Source organism: Clinocottus analis, unplaced genomic scaffold (assembly GCF_023055335.1).
Source record: "Clinocottus analis isolate CAN_PGR_092001 unplaced genomic scaffold, fCliAna1.0.p SCAF_2, whole genome shotgun sequence".
Lineage (NCBI taxonomy): Eukaryota > Metazoa > Chordata > Actinopteri > Perciformes > Cottidae > Clinocottus > Clinocottus analis.
The window spans coordinates 24,238,597-24,254,120 of NW_027175931.1; the positions used below are offsets into that span (position 1 = coordinate 24,238,597).

At 43.7% G+C, this 15,524-nt stretch overlaps 1 protein-coding gene across 6 annotated transcripts in view; it reads left to right on the top strand.

The window, feature by feature from the left end:
- Positions 1-15,462, top strand: part of mark4b (MAP/microtubule affinity-regulating kinase 4b) — a 45,416-nt gene extending 29,954 nt beyond the window's left edge. For 2 of the 6 annotated variants that reach the window (XM_068585033.1, XM_068585034.1), the window contains exons 15-18: positions 2,671-2,946; positions 4,287-4,369; positions 9,380-9,416; positions 11,979-15,462. In XM_068585033.1, coding sequence (XP_068441134.1) covers positions 2,671-2,946; positions 4,287-4,369; positions 9,380-9,416; positions 11,979-12,312 — 730 coding nt within the window. In that variant the 3' untranslated portion in view covers positions 12,313-15,462. Of the gene's footprint in view, positions 1-2,670; positions 2,947-4,286; positions 4,370-9,371; positions 11,946-11,978 lie in introns of those variants that run through there. The other 4 variants (XM_068585035.1, XM_068585038.1, XM_068585037.1 and 1 more) reach the window with 3 other exon arrangements.
- The last annotated feature ends 62 nt before the right edge of the window (positions 15,463-15,524 follow it).

Below are 15,524 nucleotides of genomic sequence, written 5' to 3' on the forward strand. Positions count from 1 at the left end.
ACAGGTAAACGGGGAGGATGGGAGGGTGAGGAAGATCGAGAGGGAGGGAGGAGGGTGAGGAAGAGGGAGCGAGAGGGGCAGGAAAGAGGAGGGGAGCAGGATGAAGTGAGGGTGGACATTGTGCCAGCATAACCCTCCATTTGCCTCAGAGGCCTTGTCAATGTGATGCCATGCCAGAGTGGTTGATGGCACACACACACACACACACACACACACACACACACCACACACCACACACCACACACACACACAGTCACATTTAGTTCTTCGAAATCGACTTGAAAACAATGTGACTATAGTTCACGTGACCATGTACACAGCAGCGTGCATGTGTCTATAGTTCATCATATTTAGTTGATGTAAAACAGACACACATTGCTGCGTATACACACATTATTCACACAGACACTAATCTATGAGGACACCGGAAGATAAGTCACCTCATGCCAAGACAGACAGGACTGCAGCTGCAGGCAAAGGACATATTGAAGTGTACTTCATTTAGATCATATTTTGAATTTACTAAATGTTTATTTGTGTGGGGGGAAATATGTAATGTAAACTACAATAGAAGAAAATGCCATAAAACAAGCAGATGTCACCAGATAATTCATGACTGCATGAGTGAACACTTCAAATACGCTTGAGTTAAACAATCATCCCATTTAGGAACCTTTTGTTTTTGTTCTGGAGGCAAAGAGCTTCACACGTTGGTCCACGGGAACATAAAAGTCCTACAATTCCCACTGAATGCTCTGTGTGTCAATGAGCACCTGACACATGATGCTATTGAGAGAATCAAATGTACTACGGTGATTGAAGTTGCTTGAGTGTATGTCATCATGAGACGCACAGTAACTTAGATGAGAACATATCATGGAGTGCATGAAATGGTTTGCAGCCTCCAATAAGCCTGAAGGTCTGCAGACCTGCAGCCTCTTGACCGGAAGGAAGTTCATGTTTTTATTCTTATTAACTCATAAGAAGCCTTGTTTTGTCTTCAGCTAGAAATGACTACAGAGTTGTCTTTTTTAAATCCAGTGCAGTCTCAACCCTTCTATTCGTGTGAATGATTTATACTCGAGCGTCGTGCTGCAACAGGGAAGGGAGAAAAAAACGGTTTAAAAAGTATTTTTAAATGGAAATGTGAGAAGTTCACTGTGGAAGTGAGTTAAACGTCCTCAGCCTCTCTCTCGCCCTTTCTGCGCTCTCTCTCTTCCTCACTCTGGCACCGAGTCGACCTCTCGCCTTCCTCGTCTCCTCATCATCCCCTCGTCTTCACCTCTCAAGCCTCCCCGCTCGCCTGCCGTCAGCTGCAGACGGCCGCTAGTTCACGGTGACGTTGAGTGGTTTTGCTCTGCGGCGGCTGCTCTTCAGCTCATTTAATGGTTCTGCCCCACTTGAACACTGTGGGGGTGTGATCTAGAGCGTTATGGAAAGCAGCCTCGGGCCAGCAGCCAGTCAGGGGTGCGAGGTGTGTGTGTGTGTGTGTGTGTGTGTGTGTGTGTGTGTGTGTGTAAGTAAGGGAATTGGACTGAGAGATTAGGACTAACTGTTGACATTTCCTATCTGTGGGTTCAGATTAAATTACAAGCATTACAGATGTTAAATGCACTTGATTTCAATCCTAAATCAAACACAATGCTTCACGCTCGTGTAAATATAAGTGGTCGTCAAAAACTAAGCAAAAGCCATGTAGCTTTTTTTAAATTACTGATCCTTCTTTCCATAATTTCCGGGTTTATTGAAGAAGAAATCCAGAATGTAACTGTCTTCATGTCATGTTTTATTTGGGTTGTTTGTGGTAGTAAACCATAAATGACTTGGTGTGCTGTGAACATTTGGAAACAAGAAATAATATAACAGAAATATGTTTTTCAAGAATACAGCTGGTAATAATCTGTACGTTATGATCACTATGCATGTGTTGGTGTGGTGGTTCTGTCCGAAGGCATCAGTGGTCTGATGAGCTCACTGCAACCACAGACAAAGAGAAGAAGATGTGGTTCTTTGACAAAAAAATAAACAAAAAAACTCTGATTTTGCTCTCCTAAATTTACATGTTTTTTCAGGGAATATTCCCCATCTCCTAAAGCTTCGACATTTATTATTTATTCATTATTTTTGACTTACGACTGTAATGCTCGTCGTAGATTTCACCACTTGAAATGATCTTGATAACAACTCTTGTTCTCCCTCCTGTTCTCCCTCCTGTTCTCCCTCTTGTTCTCCCTCATGTTCTCCTTCTTGTTCTCCCTCCTGTTCTCCTTCTTGTTCTCCCTCTTGTTCTCCCTCTTGTTCTCCCTCTTGTTCTCCCTCCTGTTCTCCCTCCTGTTCTCCCTCTTGTTCTCCCTCTTGTTCTCCCTCTTGTTCTCCCTCCTGTTCTCCCTCTTGTTCTCCCTCATGTTCTCCCTCCTGTTCTCCTTCTTGTTCTCCCTCCTGTTCTCCTTCTTGTTCTCCCTCCTGTTCTCCCTCCTGTTCTCCCTCTTGTTCTCCTTCTTGCTCTCCTGTTCTCCTGCTTGTTCTCCTGTTCTCCGTCTTGTTCTCCCTCCTGTTCTCCCTCCTGTTCTCCCCCTTGTTCTCTTTCTTGTTCTCTTTCTTGTTCTCTTTCTTGTTCTCCATCCTGTTCTCCTTCTTGTTCTCCTGTTCTCCGTCCTGTTCTCCCTCCAGTTCCATATCCCACCGGCTGCCTCCCTCCTCCCCCTCAACCCACAGCATTGCCGGTGCCTCCGGGGCCTCCTCGTCCTCCACGCCCTCCTCCCGTCTCTCCAGAGGTTCCACGGTGAGGAGCACGTTCCACGGCGGGCAGATTCGAGACCGCCGCCCCCCCTCGCACGCCCCCCCGGTCTCCCCGACGCTGTCCCACGACGCCAGCCCGCTGCCGCAAGCCAGGACCCGAACCACGAGCAACCTGCTCAGCAAACTCACCTCCAAGTTGACCCGCAGGTAAGGGGAGAAGCTGGGAGGAGGAGGACAGTGTAGAAGGAGCAGAGAGAAGCATAACTCAAGATCAAACAGTATTTTCCAGGATTTGTGTTTGATGATTGCTGCTAACGATCCAACTGTGATAGCAGGGACAGCCTGAATGTGGACAGGCTGATGACAGTGTAGCGCCTCCTGCTGTACACATTGAGCTGACCTCGCTGCCTCTCACCTGCTCTTCCTTAACAGTACTAACCCACCAGCCTCTCTGATGATGACCTGCAGGCCTCAGACCTGGGCCTAGTAGTGTTTAAACAGGATTCCCTCTCTCTCGCCACCTGCTCCCTACAACGTTTGCTTTTGAAAACTCGTCCTGCAGGAAACGGCAATTATGAAACAGTAAATAAGTTATATGACGAGAAACCGAATAAAGCCGTAATCAACGTCCGGAAAATGAAAAATAATAAGAGCAGTTGGAACCAATCAACATTGGATGAAACCAAAGATTTTGTCTCTTCATGTTGTTTCTTCAGCAACATGTGCAAACAAGATAGATGTTTATATTCATTTATATAGAGAGAAAGGCACATTTACAGAGAAGGGATCTGTGCATTTGCTGGTGCTGATACCATCCAAACCTCCTAAAAGAGTGGAAGTGGAAAATATAAGCTCAGGAGGGAGAGGAAGAAATACTATTCATATAATATATGATGACCTTTTGCCATGATTCTTTTCCCTCAGTATTTTCAGAAATGACATGTAGGAGAGCTTCATCCATCTACTTTGAATGAAAAGATTCGGCAACATGAGCATGCAAATAAACAGCAACAATTTGACTTAACTTTGAGCTGCGAAGCGTTAAGTTTCCTGGAAAACAATGAATACAATCTCTCATCCTGCAGAAGCAGCAGCAGTAATGGGAGGCCCTAAAACCCTGTGATGCATGCCACATGCATGCAGTTGAACATTAAGTTCAATTCAAGTTAAAAGTAGTTTCAATCCTGCACTTTCCAGCTTCGGCCATCAACCGTTTTGCTGATGCAGAGACCCAGTAGTTCTCTAAACTGTTGGACCCAGGTCTGCTGCTCATTTGGACATGGTGTGTGTCTGTCCCGGTCAGTTCTGCTGCTTACTGTTGCTTTGTCTGTCGGTTTGTTTGTTTGATTCTTTAACAACTTTTTGCTTTTCCTCGGCAGTCTTCTATCCTTCTTTTTCCTGAACGACCGTGCATACAGTCCCCACACACCTTCACTTCTCTTTTGTTCAATGTCTCTCTGACTTTCTGCTGTTGATTTTCCTGTTTTTTTTCCACTATTCCCCTCATCCTCTTTACATCTCCTTCTCTTCTTCCTTTCTCCTCCTAGGGTCTCTCTTGACCCTTCTAAACGTCAGAGCTCAAACAAGTCCATGTCGGGCTGCACCCTCCCACAGGGGACAAAAACAGTTAGTAAGTCTTCCTTTCCCATGTTTTCTGGCTGCTTCTGTCTGCCTGCCTGCTTCTTGTCAGAGCCCTGTCATCCCCGCTGCCCGTCATTCACTGTCTGTTGCCGTTTGGAGTTTAGTTGTGCAAACATTTATCTGAGGAAAAGCTTCTCTACAGGCAGGCGTTGTAATCAGCGGGTGAGTTAAATTCAAAAGCTCTAAAAAAAAGTCCATCTGTACTGATATGAACCGGAAAACCTCTTTTTCCTTTTTATAAAGATAGAGGAAAAATAATTTTCCTCTTTCTTTCTTTACAAAAAACTTAAAGCGTTACGTCTGCTTGATTGAAAGGTGTCTTAATAGAAGTGGCCGGCGTAAATACAGTCTTCTATCATATTACATGTCATTTAATATCACTGTATTGAGATGTATATATAGATATATAGATATAGATATAAATCTATAGATCTCTCTCTATATATATAGATCTATATATAGATATAAATCTATAGAGATCTATAGATATAAATCTATAGATCTCTATAGATATAAATCTATAGATCTCTATATATATATATATATATATATATATATATAGAGAGAGAGAGAGAGATCTATATATAGATATAGATCTATAGATCTATATATAAATCTATAGATCTAGATATAAATCTATAGATCTAGATATAAATCTATAGATCTAGATCTATAGATCTAGATCTAGATCTATAGATCTAGATCTATAGATCTATAGATCTATAGATCTAGATCTATAGATCTAGATCTATAGATCTAGATCTAGATCTATAGATCTAGATCTATGTCATGTATTTTCTGGAAATTAAGTTCTTTATAGAGTAAATAACCTAATGTCTGTGGCTAATCTAGTGAATCAAATTAAAAAGAAACCAAGCACAGTATCTAAAGCGCACAAAATAGTGTCCAAAGGCCTTTAATTCAGTCACAAAAAAGAGGCTATTATAGATCAGGGGACCGTTTTTTCTCAGGGCGACTTTTTAGCTGCCAGTGAATAAATCTTTAAAAGACATTTGGGGCTTCGGCTGCAAATCAGTCGACGCTGCCAGGCGGCCAGTCTTCCCCTTCACTTCAACGAGAGAGGTGATGGAAAAACACACGGGCCTGCAGCCAAAAGTCAAACCCGGAATCAACTTTTGGAGAAACGCAACCTGACATTACATAAGCGGCGAGAGGGGGGGGGCATTTAAATCACACGGGTCACTTTTCAAGTAACAAACGTGCACTAAAGTGCTGCAGCGCCTCACTTGCTGTGAATGCAGCCCGGACCTCCCCTGGCAGCGCAAACTCTATTAGTCTTGATTATTTTTCAACTGGGTACATAGAACATTTCACATTGTGAATCAATTTTATTTTCAAAGTAAAATGCAAATTGGTCGACGAGCCTCCCGGCACCTTCAAGTTGTGTATCACTGCTTTAGGACTTTTACATTTAATTCACAAAAGACGCAACAGATTTGACCAACAGTGGATTTAGTGCAGGAGGATGTTCGTGTTCATGTCACAGCCGCGAGCTACAGAAGCTCAAACGTCTGTCATGTCACAATTTAGAAAGAAATCTATCCCTTTCTATTGATCCATCATCCATTTCCTGGCACTTATCCGGGTCCAGTTCATTTAATGATATTCTTTAGGAATTATTTTATATATTGCTGGGAAGTACTGAAAAAAAGTGTTGTATTAATTGTTTAGTATGGTCGTGAAATTGGTATTAAATTGCAATTCTATATATATATATATATATATATATATATATATATATATATATATATATATATATATATATAATGTGTGTTTCATTTAACTTGGTAGTGGTGCAGAAACCTTGTCGAGTTTCTTCATAACACACACAAAAACAGATTGCGTCATATTACAATATGACGATATTGACGGGTTGACTAGAAACATTGAGTCTAAATGTTAGAGCCTCTATTTGGACCAAAATTGACCAAAATTCATATTCATCAAACTTTCTGGGGCTGTGGCCATGAAAATATTACGCAGTTTACAATTTTCTCCCCGTAGAGCAGCTCTGTCTCAAAAGTCTTATGTTTATGTGACGACAACTCTAATCAGCAGCTGTCTGTCTGTCTGTCTGTCTGTCTGTGTGTGTCTGCTTGTGTGTGTCTGCTTGTGTCTGCTGGCTTCACGCTGTAGCTCTCACTAGAGACTTAAGGTGTCACCATCACCTGCTCAGCACATATACCTGTATTGTTTTTTCTGGGGCAATAAGGGGGAGTTGATCTTTCGAAGCGGGTGTTCAAGCTCTCCCCTCGTTGGAGACACACAACTGTCTTTTAGAAGAAACACTCTGATGAAGATGTGCATGTGTTTTGTGTGTCGCCTCTGAGTTCATTGCAGCCCAACTGTACCAGTCTGAGTCATGTAACCAACACCATATGTTTGCCATGCTGTTCCTGCGAGCAGAGGAACCAGGGCAGAGGGGGGGAAGAGGGGAGTGCTGCTTTATTGGTGTTTCATACAAGCCGGAAGTAGAAAAGTAAAGGATAAAGAGAGAGAGCGGTTCATTGGCTGCCTTTGAGGTCAAGACTTCCTCACGACTGGTAATGCAGTGTGCATGACCGGGTCTGTTTGAAGTTTCAGGGGTTGAATCTGTCTCTTTGTATATCATTTACCAAACATGGACATTGTAGTCCCACTTTCACACGTTTCCAGTTTGATAGAGAACGTGCTGCTGATCTAAAACCTTCAAGAGCCTTTCTTGTTGTCAAACCTTCTGAATCAAAGAGCAAACTATTTGCGCCGACATCAGAGCTTTGGTAGGAAACACTGAAGGAACTTCAATCCAAAAACCCAGTCCGGCCAACTCTTCTCTAAAGTATTAGCTAGCAGCATTAGCACAGCGCTAGCTAGCAGCTAGAAACTTCAGGCCTTCCTCCAAAATGATCACTATGAACGCAAACAACTTTAGAAACTTTAGAAAGACTGCGATGATGAGCAATGAGTACCCAGAATACTCACATTCAGGCAGACATGCAGGCCGTTTGTCATTACTAACGAAGGGATGAAGAAAAGGTTTTGACTTAGGATTTGCGACAAACACATGCTAGATATTTAGCTTTATTGATTGCAGTTGGGATGGAAAGAGAATTACTACAAAAACATTTCTAATATACAGGACTTTGCCTCGCTCTAAACGGTCACATAAGGGCACAAGACGTTATGTTTTTGCTTGGCATCTACAGTCAAACCGATAACTGAGGTATGAGATGGTTCAAAGAATGTGGACACGGCAAAAAGGGTAAATTGTTCCACGTCAACGTGGAACAATTTACCCTTTTGTGCGCACAATTCTGCCTCCAGTGTTAACAAAGAATCGACAGAAAAGCTTTGCTGATTTATTCCTTTTCAAACGACCTGTCCTTTTTAAAATGTTAAATCTTAACCGTAAAGATCCCTGCGTGGGTAAAAAGGTGCAACGGGTCAAAAGAATTAAATAATTGAAACGGGGCATCGTGGATGTGAACCCGTGACCTCAGTACGTAGCGTGCGTGCGAGCCCTCTGCAGGACCAGAGCGCTCAAAAGAAGTCTGCGGCAGCGTCCCGACGCTCTGACCCGACATCACTCCCGTTTAAAATCAGGCTTAGTTACGTAACCAGGATTTATCCCTCAAGGGGATCTTGCACAGCTCTCCCTCAAGACACCGAGCAGATTGTGCTGTTACACGGCCGCGAGCTTCACCCGCTCCGTCTTTTCTTCCCCTCGCTCTCTCGGCTCTCCGCCTCGTTACGGATTGTCCGCCGTCACGCGCCGTGAAGTTCATGAGCAGATAGCCGCCGTCCAGACGGGTTCAAATGCAACACCTTTTAATGGTGTTCAGGCAGAACGTGAGGTTAATCCAAGAGGAATTAATTGTTTAAATATAATCATTCATAAATGCTAAGGGGTCTCCCGGTGATTAGCTGTGTGGATTAGCAGGAATCACACATTTTAAACGTCTGAATGTGTATTTAGATCTAAAGCCCTGCAGCAGCTCCTCAGTCCGACCCAGCGTGACATCAGAGCTTTAATTTCTCGTTGGATGTGTCGATGAAACATTGCTGCAGGCCGCCCCAGTTCCTGGAATGGAGATTTGTTGCTGGGAATGAAGCCCTGAGTTGACGCTCAGGGAAACGGCAACAGGAGCCCCCGGTGGCCGTGGAGAGGAAGTGCAACGAGCTGCCTCCAACTCAGTGCGACCTGGCAGCCTGTCGGGTGGAGACACTTTGACCTCCAGCAGCCGTGAGCTCGTGCGTCCTGTTGGTTAGCTCCTTTAGCGAGGTGACGGGTGTCGGTCAGTAAAAACAAATCAGGATCACAATTTTTGGAAAAAGACATTTGTGTTTTTGAGTCCCACAAGCCGAGTGCTATGAAGTCCGTTGTGTTCGAGAGAAAGCCGACGTCTCTACGGTCCCGTGGCGCCAAACTCTCGGCAACTCGCTCCAAAACAAAATCAAAAATATTTGAGTTTTCCTTAAAACCTCACAGATGTTATTCACACATCCAGCCTCAGCTGCCTCAGTTGCCATCCAGCACAGACCAAAGTCAAATTACACTTCTCTCAACAAGGCCGGTGTTCTACTTTGACAAACTAATTTGTTCTTTAATAAGCATGAGATTTGTATTTGTATCCGGCCACCACTGCAACACACACACACACACACACACACACACTGTGTTTTGTGTCTGTTGACACCTGGCTCTCCGCTCTGGGTCCACCTCCTCTACATTTGTTGATCCCTCTCATTTGTTTTCGTCGGTGGCTTTGACATGTTGTTGTTGTTGTTGTTGTTGTTGCACATCCATCCAGTGTGGTGCGTGTAGGTTGGTGATGATCCATCTGTGACTTGAAGGACGGGTTGTTGTGCTCGTGTGTTGTGGTTGACGTGTGTTGACATGGTCACGCAGCCGTTTGCAGCCCTTAAACAGGAAGTGTTGGGGGCCAGCTGGCCAATTGATTCCTAACGGATACGTTTCTCTTCCTCTTGAGGGTCACAGACGAACCTGAGAGAATCAGCAGATCTCCGGTCACAAGGTGAGTCCACGTGTTCATTTATTTCCCCTAACAGAGACGACCAGCAGCAGAACAGTCTTTCATGTTCCCATGTCAGCATTACAAGTTGTTTTTTATAGCAATTTTCCACCAATTTCCAGCGTCCTTAAAGGACGTATCAGGTCTTCAGTTTACTCTTCAAGACTTGAAAGAGAAGATTTTATGTGAGCTAATACCGGTTTTACTGCTGTTGTTAAAAGAATAGTTTCTTTTCTGCTTATTTTGTACAGCATATCTCCCAAAATGTTGAACCATTCCTTTAAGTTTCTGCCTGACGGCTAATATGAAAGTAATTCAATTTAAGCGCTGAAATTGTTTAATCCTTTAATCTAAAATGTGTTTACAAGGATTTGTTGTGAACACAGAACCGTTGTGTTCAGCTGTGAGTGTGTTCGTAGGTGACTGAGCTCTGATGTTTCCTTCTGCTGATCAAACATTAGAAGGAAACATGGACTCACACTTCTGTGTGACACAACATGTGAACACGGCTACTTTTTTCTGATTTTTAAAATCATGATAAAATAGGATTCTTGTGATCGTTTTCTAATTTGATCCAAATAGTTTTCTGTGTTTCCGATGTCACAATAGGTGATAAAAGGTTCTGCCAGGATAAACTCGGAAGTTCATTTGAATTTGTTTTTTTAAATCTGAGAAAACCAATAAAAGAAACTTTGCAGGTAGAATTACATTTGTTGTTGTTGTTGTTGTTAAACTCTTTTTGTCCACAAGAAGCTGAATGCATCATTACCCCTAAAAGCATTCACGCTTTCCTCAACGACGCAACAGGTTGGAAAACATTTCTAACCAAAAGAAAGACGTCACACATGGAGGAATGAAACTCTGCTGTATGAAAACATGAACGCTTGTAATGCTCCTGAGAACACGGGGCAGCGGTCACTATTACAACAACAAACAGATAAAAACTAAAGTTATAAATTTGTTTTTTCTCCGTAAACCTATTGTATAGCCATCAGAAGGATCAGCTTTGGGGTTTTATCATTATTTTTGCTTGGATGTTCGCTCTTTACGTGCAGAACAATCCTACGTAACAGTGTAGAGAATGCAAACTAACCCTGAAAAATACATAACTATGACCTGCTGTCAGTTATCTGTTATATTTATGGGATCCATCCCAAGATATTCATGAGTCACCTCAACAAAAGCATCTACTAGACGTATATCACAGCGGTGTTGGTCTTGTGCTCTCACCTTATCTCCACTGTGTTTTTCCAGGGGTTTCAGTGTCATGTTATCCGTGTGTGACTAAAGGTCTTGTGCACTTCCTCTCAGCTGCTTCAGCCCAGTCTCAGTCTCAGGTTAAGAACAGCAGGTAAACCAGCAGCAGCGAGCTAACGCTAGCTAGCAGACTGTGGTGCTCCTTGTGGTAGATGATGCCGCTGGTGAAGCTGCAGATTTGAAAGAAAAACAAATTATCATCATTGTGTCCTTCAACAGCTCGCTCCCTGAAACTCATTTCCATCCCGAGGCTGTGTGTTAGTTGGTGTTTAGTTTGATTTTTAAAGAATGTATATGTTATTAATTATATACATTTTATTATTAACTTATTAAAGAACTAAATAAATGTATAAGCGATGCCTAACAAGAGCAATTAACTTGAGGTGGGTTTGATTTGCATATCCCTTTGTTGTTGTACATGTAAAATACACAATTACCAATCAATGACTTCAATTGCTATATAGATATAAAAATCCAATAATGTGTGATATTAATTGTTTTTCTTTTTCTCCCCCTTTCCCAAACCACTCATGCATTCACATTCATACAACCTTACTTACACTTCCATCACACATTCATTTCAACTTAAAAACCTGTGTATTCACTCCCATTTCTCCTCAAATCCTTCATTCATATCACACCTCTCCTCCTTTATTCCTGCTTTCTAAACCTCTTCCTCTCCTCCTCCTTTATTCCTGCTATCCAAACCTCTTCCTCTCCTCCTTTATTCCTGCTATCCAAACCTCTTCCTCTCCTCCTTTATTCCTGCTACCCAAACCTCTTCCTCTCCTCCTTTATTCCTGCTGTCTAAACCTCTTCCTCTCCTCCTCCTTTATTCCTGCTATCCAAACCTCTTCCTCTCCTCCTCCTTTATTCCTGCTATCCAAACCTCTTCCTCTCCTCCTCCTTTATTCCTGCTATCCAAACCTCTTCCTCTCCTCCTCCTTTATTCCTGCTATCCAAACCTCTTCCTCTCCTCCTCCTTTATTCCTGCTATCCAAACCTCTTCCTCTCCTCCTTTATTCCTGCTGTCTAAACCTCTTCCTCTCCTCCTTTATTCCTGCTGTCTAAACCTCTTCCTCTCCTCCTTTATTCCTGCTGTCTAAACCTCTTCCTCTCCTCCTTTATTCCTGCTGTCTAAACCTCTTCCTCTCCTCCTCCTTTATTCCTGCTGTCTAAACCTCTTCCTCTCCTCCACCCCTCCTGCTGTAAACATCCCTTTTCCACCTTGCCCCGCCATGTTTGTTTTGAATTCTTTCCTCCACCCCCCTCTATTCGCATCGCCCCTTCTCTTCCTCCACCTTCCAGTCGCCATCTATCTGGGCATCAGAAAGCGGCCGAGCCCCGGACCCCCCGATGCGGCTGGGATGTGAGGGTGCGGAGCCCCCGCGACCCGGCCGAGGTGGTGCTAGCGCTGCGCGAGGCGGCGCAGGGCTGCGGCTGCCAGGTCCACCTGGCCGGGCCTTTCCTCCTGTCCTGCACCCACGGAGCGGCCGGCACCCGCGTGGCCTTCGAGGCCGAGGTCTGCCAGCTGCCCAGCGGGCTGGGCCAGAGCAGCGGTGTGAGGTTCAAGCGCCTGTGGGGGGCGCCGTTGGCCTTCAGAGACATCGCCACCAAAGTGTCCAAGGAGCTGGAGCTCTGAGGGGAAGCAGCAGGCGGGGAAGATTGACCACCCACAGGACAGAACGATGAATGATGAATGAGGAGGAGGAGGAACAATGAGGAAGACACCAGTGCCTCCTCCCATTCCTCTTCCTCCCCCGGGGCTCCACCTCATCCCGATGCGCCTCCACCAAAGACCCTCTTCTTCTGATGCCACCAATCACATCCAGAACAAGCGGACGCACAGGCACGGATGACCGCCGTCGGCCGACTTGATGATGACCCTTGACCTCGGAGCTGTCGGTGAGCTACGACCCCGCTTCAAACGCACCGCCGCCTCCATATTATGTGAGCCCATGGAGTCAGGTTGTTTTATTTTAATTTTTTTCACAATTTCATGTTTGATGGTAAGGATGGTGTTGCTGAGAATGATGGAGATTGATAATTTCTTGTTGACATTGTTATTCCTATTGTATCATATTTGTTGTCATCATTCCTTTTTAAAGAGCTGCTATTTAAAGAAATGTTTAATTTTTTTTTTGTTTTATTTTGTTCATGGAGTTTATTTTCTCTCTTTAATGCTTTTAAAAATGGGTCAGAGAATGACATCTGCTGCCATCCTCAGAAGCAGACGTCACATATTTCAGAAGTGAGGTCGCAGTCCGACCTCCGGCCTCTAGAGGGAGACATGCAGAAATGCAGAGACTTGTGACAGACTGAATGAAGCATCGCGGCCTTTCTGCCCATCCACTGATAGTCGCCCATTCACTGCTCAGCTGGGAATTTGATGTTTGTTTGTACCATTTCTGGTAAAGTGCTGCCTCTCCGCCTGCTGAATCCTCTGCTGTGTGTTGAAAGCTGGCAGGTGAGCAAAGCTGCCTCATGATGCAGGACCCAGCTGACATGTCGTACTTGATAACCTGGTCATTTCAGCTTATGCTCGGCTCCTTACTTCTCCTCTAATTCACCCCAATATTTGGCTTTTTTATTAATCAGCGAAATTCCTCTTAATTTTTCCTAAACGACATAAGATTTTGTTGGTTTAAAGTATAATTCATTTCTATAAAACAACCTTAATCCCCATCAGGAGCCGTGAGTTGTGTTGTTATAACGCAACAGCATGCCGCAGCTGGATTTTCTGATTGAAGGTGGATGTACGCAGAAAAAAGAAAAACCCCTTTGAATAATTTTTCAATCAGCAGGTTTGGTCTATTTAGATTAGAACAAAGGAGTCTTTGTCAGCCAATCAGAATGCCTCGTTCTGAGACTAATAGGAGCTGTTTAAACTAATATTTCAATTAAATATAATCAACATTTAACAGAATGACATGTTTTACCAATGGCAAAATGAAGCACATATCGTACGCCCAGACAACTAATAGGATTAAATCTGTGACACAAATGGTTCAAAAACATCTTCTGGATATCTCTGAAATCTCCACTAACCATTGTATTGATTACTGGTCAAATTCAGTAGCATGACTTTATTTTGACTGGTCCCAGTGATGGAAATCAAACATCTGATACGAAAAGAAAGAAAAAAACAAATCTTCGCTCCTTTTCCCTGCGAGATGCAGACTTGCATCCACAGGTTGGAAACCCGGTTAAGGACGTGTATATTTCAATAGATTACCTTTGTTTGTCATTTGATCTCTCCAAAACACATGTTCCTCACACACATACTTCCTGTAGCTCATACTGGTTCAGAGGAACTGGAGGAGACGGGCTTTTGCTGGTAGCACTTAACAATATCACAGACTGTCAGAACGCCGTCGCTTCGCCTCAAATGTAGTGCAATACAGCCTCAAAGCCAAGAATCTAGACTTGAATAAGCATAGACTCAATAGGGCGCCTTGTTTTATTTTTATTTTTTATAATGCTGATGTGTTCTTAAAATGTATTGAGCACTTTTTTTCTTCTCCTTTTTAGCCAGGAATGTATTGTACTGTTCTGGCAGAGGTTTTAATTAATCTGTATTTTTATTCTGTACGTTGTTATAAACACATTCAAAGCCCCCGAAGTGAATAACTGGCACGCTGAATGCAGTCGACCCGTCGCTCGCGTGCTCCTCTCGGCGTCCTTCACTTGCCTCGGTGGAACGATGGCTTCACGGGTCCCAAGTGATGTTAAAGTTACTACAAGGAACTTCCATTCTGTGATCCTCCCGACAGCCCTGTGAACAAAAGTGGTGAGCACCTCTTCATGTCAAACAATCTGCAGCTGCCAAACGTCCTTTAGCAAAGCCAGGAAGGAGCCGCTGAAGGAGTTCCTGGTGAACACACATCTTTTCCTCTGATGGTCTCGTTTACTTGTGTCATAAAGAGGCGTCGTTGTTGAATAACCTGGTAAAAGTTCCTTGAAGTAATTTGAGACATCCGGGGGTCCAAAATGTAATAACACTGACCCGTCTCTGTGACGGTCAGTTTAAACTGTTTTCTTTTGTCAAATATAGTTTTTTAATTTTGAGTTCTTAACCTCAGCAACACTTTTGATACTTAAACTGTCGAGGTTTCCCTCAGTCGACCAACCAGGCTGCAGCGCTGCTGAGACGTGTGACGGTTGACCAATCAGAGTCCAGTATTCCTGTAGGAGGCGTACGACTGTTATCAGGCCTCATGAAGCGACGCCGCGCCTGCGACCTGACGAGGCGGCGGTTCAAAACGAGACCTTAAATAACCTTTTGAGAAATATTCTTTACTTCGCTTTGCTGCTCATTACGCAACAAAGAGGCCAAGATTCGACTCAAAAAATCCACACGGTGCCCAATCGATCGCATGTCGACTCCAAACTTGTGTTGTAACTCTAAAGTCCAGCGACTCTAACCGCAGCGTCCAACGGCACAGAAAAGAAAGGAAGCGTTTCAGGAGCACGTTGTTGATCTTCACAGCTGTAAACTCATCTGTCCAACGGGAGCCGGTACCACTCTGAAAATGTGAAGCTTTGATTTAGGGTTATTTTTTTTTTTGCATTTTATTTGTGTGTACAAGTGGGCCTGACTCTCTGAACCTGTTGTGTAGACGCAGTTAGGGCCGCGCTTTAAGGCTGCAGGTCTGTTGTGTAGTGTGTTTGAAGCCATCGCTGTTATCAAGAAAACGTAACTTATGGGCTGCAATTACGGAAATGATCGACCTGCAATCCTGCATGTCTCCTAGGAAACAATGTGTGACACAAAAATAAAGACCTTCAACCTCTTTCATATTTTGTGTATTTTGTTTTTGCAGATATAGATTTGTATGTCTTTGACTGTGTGTG